The following is a 13,704-nucleotide window of genomic DNA, read 5'->3' on the forward strand; positions in this document are numbered from 1 at the left end:
TTGCGATTTGTGTTGAGGTTTCATTGGGCTTTCAATGAAAATTACTAAATGGGACCTTTTTAGATGGAATCTTGGGATAGTCTTGTCAAAGCAAATAAAAGTTTAGATGGTTCTATAATTTGTATACCTATACAAGGAAAGTATTCAATTTTTCTTTATAGAAGATGTTTGTGAAAAATTACAAGTGCACTTTTGGTTCTCAACCCTAAAGACCCAATTTTATTTATTTATTTTTATTCTTTCATTAATAGTTTTTTTTTTAATTTTTTTTTATTTTTTATACATTCACAATAATTTCCCTTTCACCCTGATATATGTATGAATAGCTTACCAATTAAGAAAGCATCACTTAACTTTCATTAATAGTTAAATATAAATTAATTACAAAGTAACAATTATTCCCTATTTATACCTACCCAAAAATATCAAGAAAAAAATACTTTGGAAAAGAATCTTGCCTAAATTGATTCTTCTCTCTTAGTCTTGGTAGCTACTGAATTGAAAAAAAGAAAAGACATGTACTCTAGCTAGTTCACACGAAAACCCATATAAATATAATATGGTTGAATTGAAGAAAAGAAAAGGCATATACTCTAGCTAGTTCACACGGTTTGCTAATTTTAAGCCAAACATTTATTCATAAAGAATTTATCACCTATATAGATATAGGATGCTAGAAGATTAGACGAGACAACATATAAATAAATTATAAAAGGTTAGAGTCAATCCTCACGGCTTTAACCAAGAAACTTGAATACATTATAATTCCTTACAAATGGCTAGCAACATTGCTAAAAGATGGAAAATTCTTAGTGGTGAGAGTGAGTGGAAAGGTCTTCTGAGTCCTAATCTGGATGTTGATCTCCGCCACTACATCATTCACTATGGTGAGAGGGTTCAAGCAGTTTATGATGCCACCATCGATGAGACAAAATCTAAGAATGTGGGACTTCCTCGATATAAAGAGAGAAATCTCTTTGCAAAGGTGGGTTTGGAGATTGCAAATCCATACAAGTACGAGGTGAAGAAATATTTCTATGGATCAACCAAGGGAATAGTGTTAAATCACACAATTAATGGATCCGAGAGGAACTCAAATTGGCTGGGCTTCATTGCAGTGGCGACAGATGAAGGGAGCAAGTATTTGGGGAGAAGGGATATTCTGATTTCATGGAGAGGTACCCTTCTAAAATCAGAGTGGCTTATTGATACTATCAGCGGTTTAGTTCCAGCTTCTGATATACTTGGATGGCAAAATAACCCTATGGTTCATGGAGGTTGGTATTCATATTACACCTCCTACGATGGGTCAAAGTATAACTCTAGTAGTTGCAGAAACCAGGTAAAATTTTAACATATATTACATAAATTTTATATCTACAATATATAACTAAATTTTTCTCTTTGAAGGGGATATTCCCAATAGTTTTTTTTTTAAATATATACATATATATATATATATATATATATTTAATCATCGCATGATTACATGCAACCCAAGGACCTGCTTAAGGTTTTTCAAAATTTATACATGTCCTATAGTGGACTTGCAGATGATGGGTATAAGACTTGATTACATATGCAATCCATCTAATATTTTATTATAGTGATTTACATATTAATTTTGGTAAATTATTATAATGGATTTCAGATTCTAGCTATGGTCAGAGAATTGGTGGAGCAATACAAGGAAGAGGAGATGAGCATCACAGTAACAGGCCACAGCATGGGAGCTTCACTGGCAACCTTAAATGCAACAGACATTGTTTACAATGGATATAACAAGCCCAAAGACCACCCAAACAAAGCATGTCCAGTGACTGCCATTGTATTTGCAAGCCCTCGACTTGGAGATTATGGCTTTAGCAAGGTATTCTATAGCCTTGATAAGCTCCACGCATTGCGAGTGAGGAATAAGTATGACGTTGTCCCTGATTCACCAAACAATTTTAATTACGTCCATGTTGGAAAAGAGTTAATCATAGACACCCAAAAGTCTCCGTACTTGAAGATTAATCACAATGAGTTGTACCATGTCTTGGAGGTTTACTTGCATGGTGTTGCAGGAACGCAAGGCAAAGATGGATTAGGAGGATTTAAGTGGGAAGCGGAAAGAGATTTGGCACTCATAAACAAAAGGTCAGATGGTTTAAAGGATGAATATCGTGTTATTGGTAATTGATGGATTGAGAAAAACAAGTCAATGATTCAAAAGGAGGATGGGAATTGGGTGCTGAAGGATTGTGACATAGATGACAACGATGATAATTGAACTTGGTGATGATGCTTGAAGTGTAGTGTTTAAATGTTCTCAATGGCCATGAAAATTCAAAATACTATATACTACACAAGCATTATAAGGTTTCCCAATTGTGATTCAGTTTTCATGAACATGTATTGATCTTCAATAAATTTCTAATTAACTAATAAAAACTAAAATAAAAATCAAGAAGAATATTCACTCCTTTTTATTTATTCATTTATTTATTTATACAACTTTAATCTATTGGAAACACAATTTCCACTATGGAATATGGTTTCTCAATTGTGGTTCAGTTTTCATGCACAAGTATTGGTCTTCAATAAATTTCCGATTACCTAGTAAAAAATAAAAATAAAACTCAAGAACAGTCACTTATTTTTATTTATTTATTTTTTCAGCTTTGATATGTTGGAAATATGGTTTTATTTTATGTTTGGCACCTAGTGATATAACAAGTTCTAAGGGTTACTTACCCAATTAAAATTTTAATATTAACTCATTAATTGAAATAACTCCTTTAGCAATTTATACATTATTAGAAAGTCACCTTATATTGAGAATATGTATTTAGTAGAACAACACTTGTTTATTTATTTTCTTTGTCTTTTTGGATGTCAGTACAAGAAAATGAGCTTTTACCAATGAAATTTTTACTCACCAAAATAAAACTTGTCAAAGAGTACTTTTATAAATGAAAAAAATATTTTGCCAACAAAGGTTAACTTTTTGCGACAAAAATAAATTTCTTCAGCAAATATTTTGCCTTTAACGACAAAATTACAATTTCAACGATGAGGGATAAACTTTTATCGAGGGTAAGTAATTAGTGCTAGTAAAAGTTTGGCTTTTACCAATGAAATTAATACTCATTGGGTAAAAGTTAAACCTTTTACCGATGATAGAAACTAATTTTGACAAAAAGCTAACATTCACCAACAAAATTAAAATTCATTGGCAAAAGTTTAACTTTTAGAGATAAAATTAGTCATTAGGTCATCAAAGAATTATAATTTATTTGCAAAAATATAATTCCATGAGATAAAATCCCATGATATTTTATTTTTCCTTTTTTTTTTTTTTGGTTATTTGAGCCATGTATGTAAAATTTATTGATATTATGAAATAGGAAAAAAAAAAATTAGATGCACTGATCATGAAAGCCTAATTATTGGCATTACTATTTTATCTAATTGTACATATAAAAATTGTTATAATCATTACTAATATTATTTCAACTTCACTTTTTAATATGTAATAAATTAAACCAAGTATACATACGTCAATTTCGATCTTAAGGTACGGTTAAATTTTTACCATTAGGGAAACTTAATTAATTATATATTTAAACTAATAAAAAACTTTTGCCCATGAATTTTGTAACACCCCGACTCAAGAAAACACTTCGAATTCAAATTTTTTAATAAGTTTGACCAAGGTTGGCCTAGGTTGACTAAGTGGGTTCCATGATTGACTTTTTATTGTGAGAGGAGTTTCGCCTTGACCAAGATACCATGGCGAAGTACTCATCAACATGAGTTTGTAGACTAATAGTACACCAAAATTGGTGCTGAAATTAGAAAGTTACGGTTAAAAAAGGGTGCAACCCTAGCTGACCAGTGAAATCAAGGTTGACTTTTTATTTGTTAGGATTTTGATATTAACTCATGTACCATTGATAGTGTTTGTCGATACGAGTTTATAGACTAGCAACAAGTTTAATTCCTACAACTGAAAAGTTATGGATCTATAAAATTGTACCTATTTTTCTAGGATTGACTTTATTGGATAGTGGAATATTTAGAACCCCTTGATGGGTTCCATGTGTCACCAATTGGCAGTGCCACATGTCACCAATTAATCGAAGTCTCCTACCGTTTTTCCAGCGGACTCGCCAAGATCGGTGCTTTGTAATTAGCGGTCGGTGTCCACTTCGCTTGCCGATTTTCTGGTAGTCACTAGCTAATTCTTTCATCCTCTCCCTTTAATTTGAGCCTCATGAAGCTAATGGTAGCCTCCATTTGCCTCAGTTCGAGCTTGTATGTGGCATACAAAGAGAACGAGTTTGGTTGTGGTTTCCAATGGAAAATGTCGAGCCTTGTGTAACAATTTGTAAATCATTTTGGTATCTTGTAAATCAATTTGTAAATGTCGAGCCTTGTTTGTGAATTAAATCATTTTGTAATTTGTAAGGAGGATAATTGAGACATTAGTTGAGAGAGGTTCAATGGCAAATTGATGAAGATTGGTTCTATTTGGTATTTTGTAAGGTTTGTGGGAATGAAATGAAATGAACACAATGTTCATAATTTTTGGGGTGCCAATTATATTTGAGGGAATCATGTCTTTATGTTACTTATTCAAGCTTCAAATTTTGCCCTTAAACATATGATGAGAATAAATAGAGCAAACAAGTTTTGTTATGGTTTGATTGTGAGGTTCTTTTTATTATTTTAAAAAAAAAAAAAAAACTAAGTTGTCGTCCTTTTCCAAAAATATCCAAAAGGAATAAGTTTTGGGTGCTTCCAAAAAATTTTTGTAGTTAAAGAGAATTAAAGTTATCTGATAAGTTTTTGGGCATCATTTCTTTTGAATTTAAGCAACATAATTTATGATCAAGTGTTTTGTCATAAGGAAGCCCTATTTTTATATGAGTTGAAATGTGGTTTTTTAATTGATAATTGGATTGGAGATTAGTGATAAGTTGTTTTCAAGGATGTGGGATAAATAAGTTTTAGAAGGTCATTTTGTTTTTAGTGATTTGTTTATGTGAGGGAGTATTAGTTACTTCAGCACATAATCATTCATCTTTAATACAAAGTTTCCTTCTAGTTTTTATTTACATTTTTCATTTTCTTTTTTAATTGAGTTTTTCTTTTCTAGCGTACTAATTACAAGCCGATAAAGGCCTTTTGATCTTAAGCTTTGTTTTTAATCTACATCAATGGAAAGTTGAACATCATATCAAGTATATGAAGCTTTTACTTAATTGCAAGGCCTTAATTATTGTGAATCCATCTAGTGGCATGAGTTTAATGGTGGAGATTGGTTTTCCACACACATACTGATAGGACCCACCACGGGAACTCTCCCAGGATCTCTCGGGTGGTCCCGCCTAGTAAAGTTCCACTTGACAATCCCTAAAGGATATCCAATATAAATCTACAATTATGGTCAATAACTACAGCCCATCATACTGCAGGCCATAACAACCCACATATATATAATATGGTCAATACTGTCCAATAACTAGATCAAAGCATTCTAAGAGTGTTTATAAACTCATAAGAAACAACTGAAACAAATAAGTCTAGAAAGATAAAGATAATAGAGAAAGACAAGTACTGCTGCTGTGCTAGAATGCATGGAATAACAGGCAGTGCACAAAATAGACTGCCAAATAACTACCTGAACCTAGGGGAACAAATTTAAAACAAATAAAACATGAGATAAGATATCCCAATAATTGGCATAAGATAATAAGAAAATAATATTTTATTTCCATAAAACTTTCTCTCAAGATCTCCCGTTCTACTCTTTTGAAAGGTTTCCCATTTAAAAATTATTTCATAAAACCCAAACTTGTACTCCGAGTCAATATCATAAAACTGATACTCAAATAGTATAAAGCGAATGATCATTATAATATTATAAAATGTTTTAATCATGATATAAATATTTAGCATAAATGATATAGACATAATTTCTCAGAATAATTATGAAAATGCAATAAAAACCACTAAAATAAGAAGAACCAATAATATAACCAAAAACATGAATAGTATACCATACGATATACCTAGCATTGTCAAGCGATGCACAATGTCTCAGAATACCACTAGACAGTAAAAGAAATAAAATCTATGGGATAAACCTACCTCACGACCCTTAGCATCCTAAGGTGACGTGGCAATATAAACTTGTGGGTTAATTCCAATCTCACGGCCCATGGCAATAATAAACTTGTGGGATGAACCCAACCTCATGGTATCATGGCAAACCCGCACGCTATAATATAATACTGATCTAAAACACTGTACTTTATGGTACACCCATTAAAATAATCAATATCATATCCATAAAACAATCTTTATAAGATCATACCCTTCCAAACAATATTATATCATAAAACGTAATTTCATATTTAAATTCAACCGTTCGTTTAAATATTCCAAAAATTCCAAATCATCTTTTCATGCCAAAACTATAAATACCATAGTGAAATATATATCACTATAAACTAATTTTAAGCATATAAAATTATAAAATATTCGAACATGCTTAAAATCATAAAATTTTCAATCTGCTTTCTCAAATCAATTATTTTCCAAAATAATTTAAAACCTCAATTCAAATACCAAGATATTTAAATGCTACAAGTCCATTTATGAATTCATTAGAATTGAAAACCATTTAAAATATTGTTAAAAGTCACATCAAATGATAACATATATATGTAAAAGCAAATCCTCATACATGCATAAAATAAACATTTAAATTAAATAATATGTATATGTAAAATACTCAAACCACATATATATTATACTACATGCCCAAAACATTTTAAAATGATATAACCACTCACAGTATTATAGATGCTCACTTTTATTCCCTTGTAGGATCGCATCCAGGCTCAACTCAAGTGTCTGTAATATAATATGATATAATATAATATTTTTCAGACTCCAAAAACTAAACCAAACACATTTGTGAGCACCAAATGTCTTAAAATAATTTGTATAACTATAAACTTACATAAATTGGATATGGACGGGTCTAATTATATTGCGTACCCTTAGAATTCAGTATCCAAAATTAGGATTTTTCACCCAAAAGCTAATCTTTCAAAATTGAACATTTTAATGGGTCTTAATAATATCTAATTTCACTAATCTAACTTCAATTTTGTCCAATTTGAACAATTTTATCCAAACACAGTCCAAATTTATTCGGTATTTAACTAATTGACCTAAAAATAAAAAATTTATCAAACAATGTCCAAAATTCACAAACTTTATATCTACAAAAAGCCCAAGAGATAAGAAACACAATGGTGTGTTCAGCTTGGCTCACCATGTCTCCGATGGCTGGAAAACTTGATGGAAATCTCAACAAAACTCCTTGTTGATGTATCTCTCAAACGGTGAGAAATATTGGCAAATGGATCTGGAAATCAGTTTAGAAGGTCCAAAAATGAGGGCAGAGGTGCATAGATTGGCCTAGAATGGCGGAAAAACAACCAAATCGTAGAAAATGCAAGACGATCGCCATCGACTTTAAACAGCTGATCCTAGCATGTTGGCCGACGGTTTAGCTGGAAAATTGACCAGCTTGGTCGTCAAGAGGTGGGCAACATGGGTGGCTAGGATGTGTAGCTAGATGGTGGCCGGAATTAGACAAAATGACAATGACACGGTTGGGCATTAAAAGGTTCAAAACGATTCGGTTCGGACTCGTGGGTTTAGGAAGAAATTCTTGGGTTTTGGGGGGATAAAATAGGTATTTTGGAACTTATTTCCTATTAGACACACTTTCTAACATTTATATAGAGCCTTGAATCACTAACAAACAAAAACTTGGGACTGGTTTGGACACTGATATAAAACTGATATTTAAAACTTCTCATAACCATAACTTTTTATCCATAATTCAGAATTTGACGTGCCACCAATCTATGAACCCATATTGATGAGCTCTATACAATGGTACCTCAGTCAAACCAAAATCTTGACCATAGAAAAAGTCACCTAGACCCACATATAGTCCACTTAGTCAAACATGTACAATAGGGGTATTTTGGTATGGATTGTTACACATACATTAGGAATAATAGCATATTTAATGGAAAATGAAATAGGGAATTGCATATTTACTTGGAAGTTATTTCATGATTATAATTGAATTTTTTGATACACCCAAAATTATATTACGTACTTCTTGTTTTATGTTTTTAATAGTTAAAGTAGTCGTTTTTATGTTTTAAATTTCTATGTTTAATATTTACTTTTTCTCAATTATGTCTTTTAAGTTTGTCTTAAACTTTAGTGCAAAGTCTTGAATCCTTATCTGCATTAGAATTTGTTTTAAATTAGGGTTGTTTTAAGATTTTAGTTATTTTGTATTAATGCTTTAATTTGCAATGCTTGCTTTAGTTGTTAAAAGTCTCTTTTATGAAATAAGTGATTTTGCTTGAGGACAAGCAAATGATTAAATTTGGGGATGTGCTTAGTGATCATTTGTTCACCAATCTAGCCTATTCTAACTTAATTATTTCTTTGTATTCTCAAGCTTTTTGTTATTTTTCTTTTTGTAGAAAAAGTTCTTTTATAGGTTTTCAAATAATAATTAGCAAAAATTGAAGTTTTGGATCAAATTGGAGCTTTTCCTCGAAGTCAAAATCTAAGACTAAAGCAAGACCCCATGAACTTAACATGCACACTAAAATTCGCAAGGTACATGTGCCACCTAGCTTCCACGAAGGAGAAAAAGTACTTGAAGTGTACATTGAAATTTTTGAAGTGTACACTAAAGTGTTTGAAGTTTATACCAAAATCCTTGAAGTGCACACACTTGGACAATTTTAACATAAAGAAAGGAAGTGGCATTTAAACTAATTTGTTCAAAGTTTACATGCCTATATCTGATGCCATATAAATTGGACCTTTTTGATGGCTTAAGTGTTGCCTCCCTTGATCATTTATCTCTAAGCTTGAGTTTTTTTAATGAAACATGTGACTTGCATATGTCCATTTTTAATCATAGCCTTGTGATCAAGATCAAAGGACTGCTATTGAAATCTTACTGGGGTAAAAATAAGGGTGACTCCCAAGAAGAATATATATTCTAGTAAAAAAGGCACGTTTGAGAAGGAAGCAATAGAGAAAGGAAGAAGGTAAAGAGAGAAATGAATATTAGATATAGATGCTTTATGGATTTGGAGGAGTCTTGAAGAGGCAAAAGGTTTGGGTTTGAACCTGGTTTAGTCACCAATTTCCTAAGACTTTTGTTGTTTTCTTCATCTTTTCTTTTTCCTTTTATTAATTTTTATTATATTAGAATCTCTTTGGGTAATTTTTATTGGATAATGTTAAAGACAATAAAACTCTATTTAGTTCTTATATTTGATTTTTCTAAGTATATGTGTGGCTAGTTCTTCTGATCTAAGACCTTGATGTAGCCTAAATGATTAATGGAATAAACATGATTGGTTTATTTAAATGTGATTTTCTTTCCTTTTAATTGTGTAACTTTGTTCTTATTGAAACTAAACACTTAACTAATTGGAGTCTAATTAGCTGTGGTCTAGATTCTTACATTATAACCTTGAAATAGGATAGTTGATGAATTGGGCTCTAAGTGAACACAACCTAATTACCAATTGAGCTTGAAAGAGCCTTTTAGGTAGTGAGTAACATTAACTAGGTCTTAATGAAGTTTGAGATATTCATTTAAGAATCGGGTATTCGCTTAATGGGTAAAATAATTAGCCAAATTAGGAAGAGATTCCAATTTGCTGGTGATTATCCTTAATTCTATCTCAACCTTGAGAGAGGGAGCTAGATGAAATTAGAAGCTCTCGGTTAATAATTGGAAAGAAAGGAAGTTTTAATTATCAAGTAAGGAGTTCAATTGAAAAGGTTTAGAAGAAGTCAAGGTCTTAGAAATCTAATTCTTGAATTATCAAATTTTACTTGTTGATGTTGTGATTATCTTTAAACTTGACAATTTTAGAAGTTAATTTAGTGTAGAGTTTTATTTTGGTCAATTTTATTATTTTCCATCAATTATGAAATTAATTTCCTAGATAAAATTGGCTAGTGAAAATCTGTTGTACTTATTGGAGCACATTTTCATGGTTAAACAACAATTTTCAAGGGAATAATATTCTACACTCTTTCTTTATTACTTGAATGATCTGTGCACTTGTGGTAAAATATCACACTAAGGCTTCTACTTTGGTTACCAAGGATTTTATAATATTTTTGGTTATGATAATCACTCCAATCAGTTCTAAGTCAAAATGTCTTCTTGAGGGGGCAGTATCACTTCAAGATCATCAAGGAGTCGGGTGCTTAGAGTATTAACTAATTCATTGAGCTCTAAAAGTAGATCATCATCTTCCTCACATCAAAGGGTTCCTAAGAGTTGATATGAAAACAAATTATTTTTGGTGATGATGCGTGGGCCGAAAAATTTGTATATTTGAAAACAGCAATGATTTTTACCTTGGTGATATTTTTTACTTGAAGACTTAAAAGGATGAGACTTGATGATGGTTCAAGCAAGTTTGGGGCATCTTTATCATATGTTCAGCAAAGAAATGTTTTGTTGTAAGTGAAGATATGTGAAGAACTATATAATGGCTTTAGGAAGAAATTACCTGCATAGGAGGTTATGGGTTTTAGTGAGAAGAAGATTTCACCAGTTTCAAGTTTGGAAGAACCTGTTAGCAAGAATGTTATGTGTTAGATTAGTTTTGGAAGAAAGCATAAGACGGAAGAAAATTTTAGCTTACCTCATTCAAGTTGCCTTCTCTAACATGTTTGTCAATTGTTTGCTGTTCCAAATCTTTACTTGATGCTTGGTCATCTAAGTGTTCATCCATGTTTTCTTCCAATTCTTCACTCATAGAATGATTTTCTTAATTTTGAGAATGAGTGTGAAAAGCATGTGAATCTTGAGCTTTGGAGGAACAAGGCTTCTTCTACAAAAACAAATAATGTCTGGGAGGCAATTAAGTGGAAAATAAGATAATGAGTAAAGTTTTTACTTGGGCAATGGATTTGATTTGAGGTATGAGAGCTTTGTCACATGAGATGTCATAGTAAGAAATTTCAATAGCATGATACAATCCTACTGATTTTTAATATTCACCAAAACAGGGTTTAAGTCTATTGTACCATGATTCATTGAGAAGCTGAGTGGGGCAATTATAAAGGTTTGGCACTTGTCCAATGACTCCAATCTAGTTTGTCTTTTGAATCAAAAGGAAGAAGCTTAGAGTGATGATTTATGTCATAATTATAACCATATTAGACTTCAGTTAAAATATTCGTTTTGAACTTTAGACCAAGAAAATATTTTTCTTTATCTTTATCTTTGGGAGTTAAAGGTAAGTTGGATATATTTTCAAAATAATTAACAATGGAAACTTTCATATTGTCTGCAAATAATCTAGATTGACTGAGTTTCAAGGCAACCTTTATTTGTTTGGAGTCTTTGGAATTTTTAGGAGCCTTAGGAGGCATGATCTGTATAAAAATTTCAAGAGTAGATAAATATGGTTAATAAAACTCTCAGGTAAGAGTAGATAAAAATGGTTAATAAAACTCTCAAGTATCAATTCAAATAAGGAAGAGAAGAATATTTGAATGTGAATTATTTGCAAACTTTTTTTGGTCGAAATACTAGTGTGAAGAAATTTTATCCTTTTTTTTTTTTTTTGGATGTTTGCAAAGCATATTTTATTACAAATAGTTGGTCTTAAATGTTGAAACTTGGAGTTTGCATGGCCAAAGTATTAAAATTTTATTATTCAAAGATGTTGGTCTGGGGGGGTGGGGCCGGGGGGAAAGCAGGTGTTGGGGGGTCACATGTGCGTGTGCACATGTGTGTATATATATATATATATGTATGTATGTATACGAAGATTTATTAGTGCGTGTGTATGTATGTGTGTGCACACATGCGTGTGTGGGTGCATGCACACGCACATAAGTGGGATGGGTGCTATTATGTACATATGAATGTATTATGTATGTATATGAAGATTTATTAGTTACATGATTTGGGGGTACATGCAAGTGCTTGTGCTTGTGTGTGTATGTATGTGTGCACGTGTGTGTGTGTGTGTGTGTGTGCATATGGGATGGGTGCCAGTCGTCTAAATGTATGTATGTATTTATGTATGTATATGAAGATTCATTAGTTATATGATAAATATTCATGGCCACGTGGAATTTCTGGTTGGTTGACTGCTTTAGGATACATGAGAAATGAATTAATGAGAATTAAAGCTAAATTATGTGGGTAAGTGATACACATGTGAATTCATAATAAAAGGGATCCGTGTTTAATGGACAAGATTACGAGGTAAAGTAGGAGGAGAGTGGCGAGTTGCTATCTCCCTGTGCCTTTCTGTTTATATTGGGTGTTTTGGTTATAAAAAGATCTTCCTTTAAGCAAAAAAAGATTACTAGGTAAAGTAATTGGAGTTTTAAATTAAATGGGTTTCATGGCTATTGCGGGCATGCATGAAGAATTAATTTTTAATGGGTCTCGCAGGTGGACCAGATTTTTAAAAGAATTTCATGGCAAAAATATTAAATTTGAAAGAAAAAGGAAAGAGAAATAAAAAAATACCTTATTTTTTGAAGCTTCAACAATAATGGTTTCAAGAAAGAGGAATTTTCAATGTGGAGATAAAAGCTAAAATGGAGAATTCAAGATTACAAGGGGTTTTTGAGTTTCTAGTATGAAAATTTTGGGTATTTGGTTTTTATTGTGATTTTTGAGAAATAAGAATGGCCATGGAAAGAAAGGGTGGAGGCTAGGGCTTATGTTTGCAGAAGATGATAGTAAAAAACCATATCACCTGATTTTAATCTAAGGGCCAATGTTTAGTATTCACCCAAAAAAAAAAAAAAAAAGGGCCAATATTTATTCAATTTTTACCTTTTATTCAATTTTTACTTTTTATTTTTGCATATGAAGTAAAAATTGAGGGGACAATGTTTGACCCAGATAAATACTTGATCTTGTGATAGCAAAAGGTTGACCCTTAATATAACCTTTTTAGATCAATCTTTCGGTTCAACTTTTTAAGGAAAAAGTGTTGGGTTTAAATGTTGGGATTAACCACTTTTCTCAAAATTAAGAAACACATTTTTAGTGTATAAAATGTTGAGCCTTTTATTTTTCTTTAATTGGAGAACAATATTTTTAACAGAATGTTGAGCCTAAAAACTAATTTTTCTTGAGGTAAAAATTTATTTTTCTTGAGGTAGGAACGACCTTTTGGAACAAAATGTTGATCCTAGTTTTTAAAATATTTTTTATGGCAAAGATGAAGGATGAACATCATAGATATAAATGTTAAGTCAAAGGTATTACTTTTTGTAAGAGTCATGAAAGTCTATTGGTTTTTAATGAAGAAATATTATTGGTTTAGGATTTTTAAAGATAAGAATCCTATTCTTATTGGAATTACTTATATACACACACATACTCAGACACACATATTCTCTCAACAAAAATCATCAATCAATCATTCAAGCATCCAAATTTCTAGAATTTCCATATGTTTCTAGATTTCTTTAATTTGTTCATCATTATCTTATTCAAATTTTACTTATAAAATCCTTTTTAATCTTAAGTCAATAAAAGAACCTATTGAAAAGTTATTTCCTATTTTTAATTACAATTGCTTGTTAAAAGTTAGATTT

The 13,704-nt window shown here is 31.3% G+C and overlaps 1 protein-coding gene across 1 annotated transcript; it reads left to right on the forward strand.

The window, feature by feature from the left end:
• Window positions 1–681: 681 nt before the first annotated feature.
• On the forward strand, window positions 682–2,457 carry LOC107434219 (phospholipase A1-IIgamma). Its single transcript, XM_016045659.4, has 2 exons — window positions 682–1,342; window positions 1,652–2,457. Exons 1-2 carry the CDS (start codon window positions 776–778, stop codon window positions 2,180–2,182), a joined length of 1,098 nt encoding a protein of 365 aa, XP_015901145.3. The 5' UTR covers window positions 682–775; the 3' UTR covers window positions 2,183–2,457.
• Window positions 2,458–13,704: the final 11,247 nt, after the last annotated feature.

The sequence above is a fragment of the Ziziphus jujuba genome, chromosome 9 (genome assembly GCF_031755915.1).
Source record: "Ziziphus jujuba cultivar Dongzao chromosome 9, ASM3175591v1".
NCBI lineage: Eukaryota > Viridiplantae > Streptophyta > Magnoliopsida > Rosales > Rhamnaceae > Ziziphus > Ziziphus jujuba.

Excerpts from the sequence above, each read along its gene's own strand:
- LOC107434219 (XM_016045659.4), top strand. The coding sequence starts at position 776 with ATGGCTAGCAACATTGCTAAAAGATGGAAAATTCTTAGTGGTGAGAGT. Across the intron at positions 1,343-1,651 it reads CTAGTAGTTGCAGAAACCAG|ATTCTAGCTATGGTCAGAGA; the intron begins GTAAAATTTTAA and ends AATGGATTTCAG.